The sequence below is a fragment of the Crinia signifera genome, chromosome 2 (genome assembly GCF_055691185.1).
Source record: "Crinia signifera chromosome 2, ASM5569118v1, whole genome shotgun sequence".
Taxonomy (NCBI): Eukaryota; Metazoa; Chordata; class Amphibia; order Anura; family Myobatrachidae; genus Crinia; species Crinia signifera.
In genome coordinates, this window is record NC_139218.1 from 344,891,150 (window position 1) to 344,906,739 (window position 15,590).

Here is a 15,590-nt window from a genome sequence, read left to right on the forward strand (position 1 = left end):
TGAGCATCACGGTGTGTGTCATATGTATAATGGGCATCACGGTGTGTGGCATATGTTTAATGAGCCTGGTGGCTCAGTCATTTAAAGCATCTCATGCTGATAGATGTATGACGATGCATCTGTATCTAACCAACCATACAGACAACTTGTTTTAAGAGATGTTAGAATATTAAAGCACTAGTTTAATGAACCTGGCATACTGTATGCTGGGTAACTGCAAACTTCTCCCCTTGCTTGGCCCCAACCGCTTCCTGGATGACGCCCCCTTGTCTCATTCCTTCCTATCCCCCTGCTCCATACATATCCTGCTCCCATACCTCTCACATACTCACCCTCAGGCTGTCCTGTGTCCAACGCACAGGGGGTATTCAGCCTTTAACTGCACATGCACTGAGGAGACAGGACATCCTTACACAATATATAAATATATTTTTTAAAATGTGTTCTTAAGCAAAATACAAAAGTCTAATGAAGTAGCTCACACTGTATTCAATACAATATACTCAATGTACATTATACACATTTTACATTCACTATTCCCTCCTCCTCAGATGGAAACTTGGCATTCCCAAAGCGTGTAATTACTGTACACAGCAACACATGTAGTAATCGTTCACACCATATACATCTACAGCTGGCATTGCTGAGATTAAGACATTCTGCCAGCTTTGGATCCTGTGTAAGAGGGCAAGCTGCTGCCAAGCAAGAAACAGGATGATTGAGAAATCTCCAGTGGATGGTTGACAGAATACAGAAAAAGACAATAGGAGTTTATGAAACAGATAAGAGTTTAGTTTCAATCTCAGATGTTATATGAATCTGTTTAATTATGCGTCATACATGAAAAAAATGTGAATCGCTTCCAGATGACACAGAGGGAGGCTTACATTATATTAGGCTTAACCTTTTTTTTTAAACATGAAGAATTAGGGGAGGAACCAATAGACTTCTCCACCTCTTGTTCAACTTGTCACCTGCACACCTTACAGATATTATATAAACTGCCAATCATCACACTAACTCAGACTGCTGTAAGGATCTGCAAAATTGTATTTTCTTCCCAACTGCACAATGAGGAACGAACTGTGTTCATGGGCCTTCTACAGGGCAGTATTTGCCGAATTCCTGGCTACTATGATCTTTGTCTTCTTCGGACTGGGCTCCGCTCTACGTTGGCCAGCTGCTTTGCCAACGGTGCTTCAGATTGCATTGGCCTTTGGCTTTGCAATCGGTACACTTGTCCAGACAGTCGGTCCCATTAGTGGAGCACACATCAATCCTGCGGTCTCAATTGCCAGCCTTGTTGGATCTCAGATTTCTATATGGAGAACTATTTTCTACATCATTGCCCAGATTGTAGGAGGAATAGCTGGTGCTGGAATACTCTATGGTGTGGTTCCACCAAATATCCGAGGAAACCTTGCTATCAATACTGTAAGTATGTTACTCTGTGGATGAACCAAATCTGTGCCAGCTGTAAAGCATAATTTGATGTTTTAAATAAATCACCAGCTTTTTTGTCCTTTATCAAAATACTGTATGATTACCTGTATGATTAACTATACACTAAGGAATAATTAAAGAGCCATTGAACCTAAATTAGAAACAAGCTTAAAAAATGCTTTGCATAATTCATAAACAATATATGTCAACATTCCCTTATCTTGAGAGATCTCAGTTGCCGTGTACAGAATCTGACTACAGGCTATGGTTCACGGTTAGCTCAGCTGCCAGTGTTACTTGCCATTTTACTCTTCAATCAAATGTTATTTACTTGTATTAAGTTATTATAAGAGCAATAGAAATAGTAATCTTATCCGTTTCCCATATTTGGATTTAGCACTAAGGGCCAGATGTACTAAGCTTGAAAAGTGATAAAATGGAGAGTGAAAAACCACCAGCCAATCAGCTTGTAACTGACATGTCAAAGGCAGTGTTTGAAAAATTACAGGTAGGAGCTGATTGGTTGGTGGTTTATCACTCTCCATTTAATCTCTTTTCAAGGCTTAGTACATCTCACCCTAAATGATCTCGCAGTTCCCAGGATTCTGACTATGTTTATGTTTCTCAATAATATTAGCTCAGCTTTTATATAGATCATCTCATTTCTGATTGTTCGACCATTTAGAACAATTTAAAGGTTTGAGATATGACTCACAATTTTTTTTTTTTTTACTAATGAAAATATAACTGTAACATTCTGTTTCTGTTTAATTAAATGTTTAAGAACACAAACAACAGATCAATATAGTACTGTATAAATGTTTTCTTCATGATATCTCTATATTGGTAGTGAAGTGTTTTCAGATATGACCTACCATTGGCACTGGAACCCTGATTTTTATTTTCACTAGAATTACAGTATGTGGTTTACGTAAAGCTGGGCATTATACAGTATATGGTATTTGCTCAAGCACTGTGCCAGCAGATGTACCCTTTACCGGTAGTAAATGATAATATTACACAATTCATACTCACACCACAGATCGCCTGTATCTTTATAATGTTAAGTACTAAAGAAGAATGAAACATTTAAAAACCTAAATCATGTGCAAATACAAAAGTACAAGTAAGCTTAATAGATACAAACACTCATGGGGAAATCTACTTTAAGATTGTAGTTTTATTTCACATGGGATGTTGCTATGGGCAACCAATCAGAATCTACTTCTTTTTTATTTAGCACCTTCTGAAAGACAAAAGATTGTATCTGATTGGTTGCCCATAGCAACATTCAATGTGAAATAGAACTCCCATCTTAGTACATTTCCCCCTTAGTGTCTCCACCTTTTAAAAAAAGGAAATGGCAGTTTTGTGCTGTGGAGCATATGCAAATATCAATTAAATAATGCAATTAAATTGCAGTAGGATAATATTATCATTTTATTTTTATTCTTCATTTTAATATGCACTTTCCCCAGAGGTCAATACCAGCGGGATATATACATCCTGATGCACATAAGTCTATTTGTGCTTTGCGGCAGCCTCAATTTACTTGTACATGCCTTTACTTTATTTGGCAAACTCACATGCCCCTCCCCCTGCCCTTCTCTTTCTCCAAGCGTAAGGAGTCGCACAAATGAGACCAAATCAGCAAACTGCTGGCAGTACAATATCTATCTATCTATCTATCTATCTATCTATCTATCTATCTATCTATCTATCTATCTATCTATCTATCTATCTATCTATCTATCTATCTATCTATCAGTGGTTTTTACCTATGGGTTGCAGGGCTGAAGCCCCCCCCAGGTAAAGTCCGCCACTGTCTCTGCCTAAGTGAAGCCAGATGCAGTATGTGAGACTGCTCTGGCTTCAGTGTGACTGGCAGTGGCTTCCTAGTGAAAGTCCGACCTGCCAGTCACTCAAGGCAGTCCCATTGGGAGGTGTTCTCTCCCTCCGGGATGCCTCTCTTCGTGTAAATGCGTGGCAGCCCCCCAAATGGGTTCTGTGTATGTGCAGTACCACCAGTGCTATTTTTCAGCAGGAATCAGCAGGAACTCAGTTCCTGAACCTCTAATTAAATATGGCATCATCAGGAACTAAAAATGTACTTTCCATAAGATAAGTTTTATTTTAAAGTCACCTGTGAGTGCCTTTGTTTCTAAATACAATATATACATCTATATCTCCCTGCCTCTCTTTATTATATATATTATTTTTTATTTAGTTGATCCACCTCCAGACCTGGAGTTCCTGGACCTATTTTTCCAGAAAAATAGTACTGAGTACCACGGTCCATACTGCGCATGCGCGAGACCCGAGAACCTGATTAAGCCTCTGGGGGCTGCTGCAAAGACAGCCCATGGAGGCTTGGGCCAGCGCATGCACAATATGTGTGAAGTTACTGCGCATGCACTGGCCCCGTGCAGGGGACCGGCAGGTGTGGGGAGCGTGGTGGCAGCAGCATCAGTGAGGGGGGGCTGATTGCGGCAGCCCCCCTCCTTCAAAAGGGTAAGAGCCGCAACTGTATCTATCTATCTATCTATCTATCTATCTATCTATCTATCTATCTATCTATCTATCTATATACAGTATGTATCTATCTGTCCATCCATCAATCAAGCAAGATTATTGCTGACTACTTACCAGCCCCTCACAATGAGACAAAAACATAACAGTAATGTTAGCACCAGTAGTGGTGAGCGGTCAAAAGGAGCAACACTTGAATTACTCCATCGGGCTCTCTCTAGTGGCTCATGGTGTGCAATACGCTCGAATTCCCCCCATAGATCAGCGTTAGCTTTTATTATAGCTATCAGTCTATCTGCTTTATAACTTGTGTTACAATGGAACATTCCAAAATACTGTACATACCGTCTGTAAAGGTTTGCTGACATTAGTACACAATCCGTTCTGCTTTGTGTAGGTTTGTCCTTATTATTTTGTCGGTGCTGATTTTAGATTTATTGGTTATTTTAATCACAGCATTTATGTTCTATGTTAAATTATTCAAATTAATATGCAACTTGTGCAAAAGTATCTGATCATCTCAGTACATGCTTAAAATTAACATGAGCATTCATTAATATAGCCGCAACATTTGCTGTATTATTGGGAATAACTTTTCTTATAATCTATTACAAATATGTTATATGTACTACTGATTAATCCTCTCCTGTTGTCTCCGGGGCGGGATAGACAGCTGGCCATACATTTTAAAAGTGTTCTAGATGTTAGATCAAACTAATAGAAAGATTGCCAAATATAACCAATTAAGCATGATTACCTACAGCAGTGGCGTAACTATGCCTCCGCAGCCCCCGCCGTGGCGGGGAGGCGCAGGGTAACTATGGGCGCCGGGGGGGGGGGGCTGCGGGGCTATAGTTACCTGCTGCGCTGCTGTCTACTCTGCCCGGCTGCATCTGCGGTCACTGTTCCGTCACTCGCTCCCGGTGCCGGCTCCTGCTGATAATAAAAACTGACACTTAGAAAATGGCTGCCCCCAAATTGCAGACAGTTTTGGCAGCCATTTTCTAAGAGTCACTTTTCATTATCAGCAGGAGCCGGCGCCGGGAGAGACTGGACGGGACAGTGACCGCAGATGCAGCCGCCAGCCGGGCACTCTGTCAGGTTACAGGTATGGGGAGGGAGAGGGGGAGGGGGGCGCCGAAAAAAGTGCGGCGGGGGGGCGCAAATTATATAGTTACACCACTGAAATACAGTTTCCATAAAGTGATAATATAATATTTTCAAGAAAGTAATAATGTAATAAGGCAAACAGGGTTACTACTACATGCAGAAGGGCTGACTGTAGCACTGTAATAATGGCACTCATGTAATGCACCAACTATGTCACATCTGTTGATGAGTGCTAAGGGGGCCTGTTTGTAAATCCATCTCCGAATGCGCATGTGCAAACTCCCCGAGCGAAACACTAGCTGGGGCATTTGCAAAATGAGCAACAGGTAGGGCGGTCACTGGGGCCTGCCCAGCATTTCGAGGGAGTGCCCACAAAAATGGTGGGTGTGCCCATGGAAATGCTGGGCCGACCCCAACAAACGCAGGCCTGGCCCTGCCTGCTTGGGGGTGGGTGAATGACATCGCATAACATCAACGCCCACCCCGAATTTGTTGGAAAGCGACCATATGAAAAGTACGTTTAGGCTTACTTTTCATAGCAAGCAGGACTGAATTAGGTGTGTAGGTTAGCACTGAATGGGAGAAGTTAGACGTACCCTCTCATGGGGCCACCGCCAAAGAAACTAGGCCGCAGGTAATTTCAGCAGCCCTGAATACATTATTCTAAGCAGGGGCGTAACTAACTATTTTGCGCCCCCCCCCCCCGCCGCATGTTTTTTCGGCACCCCCCCACCCCCGCACACACCTAACCTCCCCCCCCTTCTTACCTGCACCCGCGGTCTGCGTCTCGCCAGGCTCTCTGCCGGAACCTGCCTGACCGTCATGGTCCCGGCCGGCTCCTGCTGCTACAATGAAAACTGACTCTTAGAAAATGGCTGCCCCCATACTGCAGACAGAAAACTGTCTGCAGTATGGGGGCAGCCATTTTCTAATTGTCAGTTTTCATTGCAGCAGGAGCCGGCCGGGAACGTGACGGTCAGGCATGTCCCAGCAGAGAGCCAGGCGAGACGCAGACCGCGGGTAACTATAGCCCCGCAGCCCCCGGCGGCGCCCCCAATTTCTCTGTGCCCAATTTCTCTGCAGAGCTATAGTTATGCCACTGATTCTAAGGTGTGTGAATGAACATGCTTAGACCTACCAATAGCACTATATAGCTGGGTTCCAGTCCATCCTTTTTGCATCCCCCATTCTGCTATTCTAAGTAGACTTTACACAATTTAGTAGGGGGATAATGAGTTAATGCTCTTCTATCTATAGCAGTAACCAACAGAAAGCTGCACTGGTGTGATTCCACTAAGCCGAGTGGGGCCACCCTGGTAATCAGTCCAGCCCCTTACACACCCTGCACAGAAACAAAATAACTCACACAAATCTAACTCTCTGTATACATCAGTGGTTCCCAAACTGTGCGCCTAGGCTCCCTGGGGTGCCTCGGGACACTTGCAGGGGTGCCTTGGGTTGGTCGTGCAGGACCAATTCAAATTATTTATGATAAATTATTTCTGGTCAAAACCAGTGCTGGTGGTTGCCAATCATAAAATGTGTACAATCAGAACCAAATCCTGCCCTTTACCACATAACTGAACCTAAGAAGCACATATAAACCCAATCTACTTAATTTGATATATATATATATTTTTGGGGCCTAGGGGTGCCATGGAAAAATTCTGATTCTCTAGGGTGCCGTGAAAAAGATTGGGAACCCCTGGTATACATGTTACATCTGCCCCACCTGCAGTGCACATAGTTTTGCCCATTTTGAGAACAAATTTGTACTGCAATCAGATCTGAATAAGGCCCACCGTACAGAACTGTTCTAGTGTCTATTTGCTATTATTTCTTTAGCTTAACTTTTTATCTACAGAAAAAAAAAAATTATTTGAAAGAAAGAAAATCAGCTCATTAACAATATCAACAACAAGGTCGCTGTGGGTAAAAGAAAGAAAAGTGGATCAGGTTGCATGAAGCAACATTGGGATGTCCTGCCAATTCTGATAGGCAGGATTACATTTTATTCTCCCAACAAAACCATGTTTGCTTTTAATTTGCAGATTTTAATGAATGACAGCATAACTGAATAAACAAATGAAAGCTGGCACTTTTATGTTCTCCTATACTCCTAAATTGGAAAAACAATGCATTTACCATTTTATGTAAGAGTTCTAGTTTAATCCTTGTGGGTTTATTGCAATCAGTTTCCATGTGTTATAAAGATAAAGATAAGTCTGTACCATCCTTGCTGACATTTAGAGATGATCACTGTGGCTCCAGGCACCTCCTATATAAAGCTGCGGCTAGTGGTATTACATGCCCAAGGGGCAAGGCCACAAATAAGTGATTCAACTTGAATCACGTCATTAAGCTCCAATGCACCCACTTCCCTCAGGATGTTTGAGACTGTTGCATTCACTCAGGGCTCGGAGAAAGACCCTCAAAATCAGGAGTCATACTGTACTCTCTTCATTCTCTTATTATGCCCTCATTGTCATGCAGAACCTGAACAGGTGTAGCTGCAAGGCCTGATTAAAGGTTCCAGGTGCCCTAGGCTCAGGGCATAAAGTGGTCATGCAGAGGTGGGGGAACTCATTTCTCTATGCCACCTAATTACACCCCCTCCCCCCCTTAGGCAGAGACAGGGCCAGTGGTAGGGTTTTTGGCATCCCTCTGCAAACTAGAATGCTCTCCTGTAAGAATTACTGTGCAGGGCCAATGTGGAAGTTAAAATGTTCCACCTCACCATTAGAGGTGGTGGATGTCAGTTCCACCCCGTTCCCCCTCACTTTAATCCCTGCCTAGGCTAATACACATGTAGCTCCCCTTGTAATGCTATTAAACACACGTGTATGAACGTTCAGGAACTCACCAGTCATACTGCCCATGTGCATGTATTGAAGGTCATACAACTGGCATGCAGGATATAATGCTTGTTGCAAGGGCAAGAAGCTTTGGCTTTAGTGACCAGCTGGCGCTGTAGCATCAGGACAGTTGATAGCTACATCAGGACAGGTGATAGCTAACAAGCATGGAATAAATTGGACCTTTATTTTATTCCTCGGCCGTCACCTGCAAGGTCCTCGCCCCCCCAGCCCTGCTGCCCTAGGCTGCAGTCTAATCAGCCTATTGGTTAATCAGGTACTGTCAGGGTGAGTGAGTGTTAGCCTGGGCACTATAGAGAGAGTCCTTTACCGAGGTTAAAAACTGAACAAAGTGTGAATCAAATGGATTAAAATATCTGTACTGAAAACTTAATTTTAAAAGAACTTTTCTAAGTATAATTTATACCAAAAAATTGTTCATTCTAACCTGTCCTGTTTTTGGAATCAATAACTATGCCTATCTGATCTGTACTGGTTTGGCCTATGGCATTGTCTGTTACCACCCTAGATACACTAAAGACGTATTCTTTTTACAGCTCAGTAACAACACAACTCCGGGACTGGGTTTCGTTGTGGAGATGATTATTACTTTCCAGCTGGTTTTGTGCATCTTTGCGTCCACTGACAGTCGCCGATCTGACAATGTAGGCTCTCCCTCTATATCCATTGGACTCTCTATCACATTGGGCCATCTTGTTGGGGTGAGTACAACATGTATAAGTTCTTTGCACACAAAAAATTAACATTTATCTTCCATGTCTTACTATGTTCCTTTATACTAGAAAAGGAATTACGTTCATTGAAACCCAATTGGTATTGCAATAGGATGACGGCTTATTGTGAGCGATTTGACTCAAATTACACATACTGAAGTCTAATGAATGGCTTCGGCTGTAGGGTATAGTCTGTGCTTATGTGTGGTTGGTCTGTTATATAAAATTCACAACTTATAGCAAATAGAAATTTCATTACATTGTAGGTGCCCACTGTAGCAGTGGCACTTGGAATTTTACCTTTAGTTATCAATGCATACTCAACTATTTTCCAGAATCCTGTTGGGGACTCCTGATTTTTGGCATACTCCTCAGCAACCCCCGAAAGCATGGGCACCCCTACCACATTCTGCCTACTTCCTAGTGGAAGCAGGGGGGCGGGGCCTAACTATATGATTCTATGCTATTCGCATCATTTTCACCACACCACTATGCAAATTTGGACTAATTTATGCATTTTAGCCAGATAGTGGCGAAACCTAATGATGCATTTAGCCTCTCACATCCCCCACCACCTCCCACCTGCTTCTCTGTTACGGGCATCTCCTGTGGAAGAAAGCTTTAACGCAGGTTTAGTATGGATCAGTGCAGAAATCTCCTCATATAGTTATAACATTTGTCCTACAACTTGAAATTCTCTTTTTATTTCATTTGTTGTGTCCAATCTTCTCCTTATCACATCACATCATTTATAGAATGTACATTCTGTACAGTACAATCTGACAGATTGCATGCAGATTGTATTGCCAAATAGTTTCACCTGTGTTACATCCCGTTCCTGTGCTATATTCTGTTTGTGCAAGGTTCTGCAGCAATGTAGCTCATTCCTATAATAATAATACACATTAGTGCAGGGCAGACTGGAGCATTAACAAGTGCAACATACATGTTATATATACATGTTATATGATGCCTCGTGTATTTTGTCTTTAAACATTTTTTAATGATAATAGATTTTGAAGCAAATGGCCATGGTGAGATTTAACTACTAGCTACTGTCACTTTACAGGCGGTGTTTGAAAAATGATAGTTAGGAGCTAATTGGTTGGCAATGATCTCTCTCAACTTTTTAATTTTTCAAAGCGTAATACATCTGCCCCTTAATCTTAAAAAATTGTAATCGATAAAAACTAGTATTTATATTAGTATCCATGGTCTGTTCTATGCATTAAAGATTATAGTTATTTAAACTTTAACACAATTTTTTATATTTTAGATATACTTCACTGGTTGCTCAATGAATCCAGCTAGGTCTTTTGCACCAGCTGTTATAGTGAAAAGCTTCCGAAATCACTGGGTAAGCACATTGAAATGTCCATTAAAATTTGCATAATTTCTATTTAAGGTGGGTATCCAATTAGCCCAAAGCATATTCCATGATACAAGTAAATGCTCTGTTATCGGGGCTAAAAAAAGGAAATTTAGTAAAGCCAATTAGTTAAAACCCAATATCTGTATTATATTGTTACCAAATAGTTTTTAAAATGTATATTTTATAATGATTCCAGTGTAAAGCATGCTGCAGTTATTATCTCACAGATCACATTTTTCTACAAAGTTGTTTCAGTCTACACTGTAAAGGCATGTGGCCCTCCAGCTGCTGTGAAACTACACATCCCAGCATGCCGTGCCTTAGTTTTAGCATTCCCTAATAGCAAAACTGTGGCAAAGCATGATGGGACTTGTGGTTTCACAACAGCTGGAAGGCCACAGTTTGGACATGCCTACTGTAGACTGATTTGTGATGGCTCAGTAATACTATTGCATTTAGGTGCAGCATCTGCATAGAACTGCAGCAGTCAGCATTAGTTTTCTGCCATCTAGAAGTCAGCCAATGAATGCATTTGCGCGCCTGAAACTAAATGTTAGCAAATTGTCCTTAGGAAGACATTGATTGTGCATATGGGATTTAAAAAAAAAAAAGTTAAAATAGGAAGTCATACAATTCCTGGAGAGAATAGAAGCTTTGGCTTCTAGACCCCAGATGTAGAGGTTCTCGAAGGAGGTCTGAGAATAGTTATGAAAATACTCTGGTAACTTACAGCCAGTCTTTCTGACAGCATTGAACAGGGATCTCGGCAGAATGTGCCCAACTTCACAAGCAGTCAAGCACGTTCTGCTGAGACCGAGCAGGAATTGAAAAGCTCCCAACCGCAGCTTGCTGATTTCCGGCCGCTTCTCATGGCCACGCCCCCTTCTCCGTGCTCGGCAGGCAGGACATTGAATCCCACCAGAAAAATCCCAGTCGAGCCGGACGAGAATGGGACAGGGTCATGGCTGTTGGGCCAGCCCGACAGTCATGACCCTACATTAAATATCCCCCTTTAGTCTAATCTCAGCCCTGAGTTTGTTAGTTAATCCTACAGGGAAACATTGATCCAATATTTGTTCTTTTTTTTAGGTCTTTTGGGCAGGACCAATTGTTGGAGGTATTGTAGCTGCCTTCATCTATTACTACATGCTCTACCCATTACCGAGAACGGCAGCAGAGAGACGAGCCATTTTCCTGGGCACATACGACCCTTCATCAGAATGGACTGAGGAACATGAACCACACAAGAGACACTCTTTGGAATGTTCTGAACGTGTAAATAAGTTCTCTATGTAACAAGAATGCTAGAACTTACAATAACAAATGGACAATGTCTTAACATATATAAGCAGGGCCAAATGTATCAAATACTGTACGTGTCTCTTGTCTTTTTGAGACACTCCACAGGGGCCCCAAATGAGCGGAAGCAGGTACACTACAAAGGAGCGTCCTGTGACCCAGACTGCTGAGGATGCACATCTATACCTCTAAGATTGAGTGATCATGTCTCCTTCAGCATTTAAAGAGGGCTCTGGTATTCCTAATGGGACATGGCCTTTCTGCCACGTTTGCCCATGTGCTCCTAGCACCGGAAGTTTACTGACCTCCTGGCAGCCCCTGATAACCTATATTACTTCTATTTTGTTAACTTAGAACATACAGATGGGTCCTCCTCCATCATCTGTGCCACAACGCGTTCCTATGTGCTCACGCATCGTGGCAATGACTATTTGCACCCACTAGCCTATAGTGGCACTCACGTTCACACAATGCATTCTGTATGTATCATGGCGGTGACTATTCACACACCCACTGGCGTATAGTCACACATATGATCGCACATTGCATTCTCTAAGTATTACCATGTCAGTAAACAGGCACACGGATTGTGGGTACGAATACTGGCAGCAAGGATAATGGGGAATGTATCTGTAGCACAGGAAGGGTTATTAATGAAAAAAAAATTAAAATACAGGCATCATTTCATCATAGGGAATAATGTATGATTTTACCCAGTAGTAATAATAGTATGTGTTACATGTAGTGTAGTTTTCAGCACTGAGGGACTCTGGGATATACACAGGTTTATTTAAAGTTTTTTTTATACATATATATATATATATATATATATATATATATATATATATATATATATATATATATATATATATATATACACACATGACACCTCTCCATGAAATAGTGAAGAACCAGCACTTAAAAAAAAAATGTGTATGAAGAGATCCAAATGGTATAGCTCAGGGATATATATACAGTATAAGGAATACACTGTTTGGGATATATTTAGATATACAGTACAGTATGTGTGTGTGTGTGTATATATATATATATATATATATATATATATATATATATATATATATATATATATATATATATATATATGTATGTATGTATATATATACGGCATTTACTGTGCAGTGTTTGTATTTCTGGTCCCTAATAATTTACATTGTGTTATTTTTATGTACCATAAACATTTGCACTGTTATAACTGCATTAATGTGGATTGTGAGATTTTACAACATATATTAAACTTCTTACTGGTTTGACATATTCTGTGCACTTTTCAATTTGGAGTAATTTATATTTTCATCTTTCACACTGTGCATGCTTATATTGATAGGTAAAGACTTCTATCTGTTAACAAGAACTAATAGATAAGGTTATTTCTATCAATCACAGTGATTGTAGCAGCCAATTAGATTGAATTTGACACAAATAACTGTGTTTATTGGTAAAAAATAATATCACCTCCCATTCAGCATTTTATGGAGATTGTTAAAACATTAACCAGGACTGGGATTAAAGGTGCCCATACACAGTACAATTATTGTATGGAATTTGGACTAGATTGCATCACATTGCAAAAACGTATGTGATGCAATGCAATCTAGTTCAAGTTGCAAACAATAATTGTACAGTGTATGGGCACCTATAGTGTATGTGGTCAGATCTGACAGTTTCTGTATGGTTGTCACTAACTTACAGTAGGTGCCTAGTAAACTTGTCCAACTTGTCCAACTTGTTGTCCAACAAGTTGGACCTGATTGACTTGATATTTATCCTCTGTGCAGGAGGATCAATCTCTTGGTTAGACCCAATGCACATGGGATTGTGCATTGGGTCCTATACATCAGGCACATCAGATTTTGTCAGATAAATTGGCCCAATCCATGATAATCCATTGTATGATAAATTAGCAAAATAACATAAAATATACATACTGTATTTTTTTTCATAGTGATGCAATTCCGATGGCTTTAAAGTAGCTAAAACATTAAATGGTACTTGTTTATTTTCACGGCGGCCGATATATCGGATGCGCTATTGTCCGATATATCAGCCCATCCGATGCCATTTTTTACCTGTTCATAACCCCACTATCCACTATGCATGGAATTGATTGTATATAGTGTGGTGAGTGCAACAAGTCACGGAGCCCGAAGCGTGGAAAGCGTAGCGAGCCCCGCGAGGGGACGCGAATAGTGGGATTATGGACAGGTAAAAAATCGCGTAGTGGATAGTGGGGTTAACAGGTAAAAAATTGCTTAGGATTGCATTGGATCGGCCGATATCGCATCCGATATATGGGCTGATTTGAAACTAAACAAGTGCCCATTAAATATTATAAAATTTTAGGCCAGATGTACTAAGTTTTGAAAAGGGATAAAATGATGACCAACCAATCAGCTCCTAACTATAATTTTTCAAACCCCGCCTCTGACATGGCAGTTAAGAGCTGATTGGCTAGTACAGGTTGAGTTTCCCTTTTACAAAATGCTTGGGACCGGAAGCATTTTGGATAATGGATTATTCTGTATTTCGGGATATTTTTATATTTCAATGAGTTATCTTGAGGTATCTTGCATGTATGTTGTATAAACACATATATTTAGATAAGTGATACTCAACCTGAACTAGATCATTCTACAGTTTATCACTTTTCAAGGCTTAGTACATCTCATGTTTTGTGGGGCGGTCCTCATAAATATTTGCGAGCAAGTTTGCATTCCATCATAGAACACAAATTTGTAAGGTGACAAACCAGAATAAAACATGTTTGGTTAAATAAAAACGTCCAGAATTACTGTAGGTAATGGCAGAGCAGACCAATGCATTATGGGAGTGAACAATTGGTATAATTACGTTTCAGATTCTATAGTTATAAAGTTGGTAATCTGTAACATAGGCAATCTGTAGCTACCTAGAAGTGGTAATACAGGGAGTTTTATCAAACCTAACTAGGACAGGTAGACAAGTTGGCCAGTCATATCCTAGCTAACCTTTTATTAAAATGTGCCAAATAGTAGGTAGAAGCTAATTGGTCACATAATAATAATAATAATAATAATAATAATAATAATAATAATAATATTAACTCCAAAAAGGTTTTATACTGTATATCTCCCTCTATATAACCACAGGTATGGCTAGTAGGGTCAGTTAGAATATGCAGATTAACCACAATTTATTGGGAAGGTTGTTTACTATTTTAAAATAATCGTAAACTGAAAGTTGCTATAAAATGCAAGTGGCCTTATTAAATAAAATGTCTACTGAGCAGATGTCCTATCAACCAATAAATGTAGTTTTCACTTGTCTATTTTTTTGTGGTTACAGCATATTCAAAAATATGCTGGAACTGATATATATATATATATATATATATATATATATATATATATATATATATTATAGGTGTAGATGAGTGACGTCATCTACACCTTGAAAATTCCCCCGAAACGTCTGTTTTTTGTTGCACCTCTTGATGTTTATTTAAAAATATAATATTTTACTGAGCCTTGGAGTGCCGCCATCTATACGGGAATCTATATATAGTATATATATTATTTTCAGCCCTAATATAGGTGAAGCTGTATTTTATTGCAAATGAAATCGATAAGTTATTGCTTTAGGATACAGAATTACTTTTTTTTCCTTTTATGATTCAATATTTTAATTAAATAGGTAAGATACTTGGGGCCAGATCCACTAAACTCCAAAAGTGATAAAAATGGAGAGTGATAAACAACCCACCAATCAGCTCCTGCCTGACATTTTTCAAACACAGTGACACATGGCAATTAAGAGGTGATTGGCTGGCTGTATGTCACTTTATTTTATCACTTTTGAAGCTTAGTGCATCTGGCCCTTGGGCACTAAACAACATATTTACTCCTCACTTTTTCTGATGTGATACATCATTAAATGACATGACAATAAATAAATGGGCTGATCAATAAGAGGCGAAGTAATGCATAATTTGGAAATAGAATTCATTTGAAATTCAGCTTTTGTTAAACAATTTTTAATATTATATTATTATTGGTGCTCTTCTATAAATGTTATTTTATTTTAGTGTTAAAGTAGTATAAATAATAATATATTTATCTAAATTTTGGTATATATATTTCAGAATGGTGATCTTCAGCTTTCATGACATAACGATTCTTGACAAGACATCTGTGTAGGACAGCGTAATGTTATCCACTCTAATACCAGACTTCACAAACCATAAATGGA

The 15,590-nt window shown here is 39.9% G+C and overlaps 1 protein-coding gene across 1 annotated transcript; it reads left to right on the plus strand.

Annotated features, from left to right (window-relative positions):
• The first annotated feature begins 1,071 nt into the window (after positions 1 to 1,071).
• Positions 1,072 to 11,339, plus strand: LOC146059168 (aquaporin-5-like). Its single transcript, XM_083171290.1, has 4 exons — positions 1,072 to 1,434; positions 8,495 to 8,659; positions 9,948 to 10,028; positions 11,133 to 11,339. The coding sequence occupies exons 1-4, from the start codon at positions 1,072 to 1,074 to the stop codon at positions 11,337 to 11,339; spliced, it is 816 nt and encodes a 271-aa protein (XP_083027416.1).
• Positions 11,340 to 15,590: the final 4,251 nt, after the last annotated feature.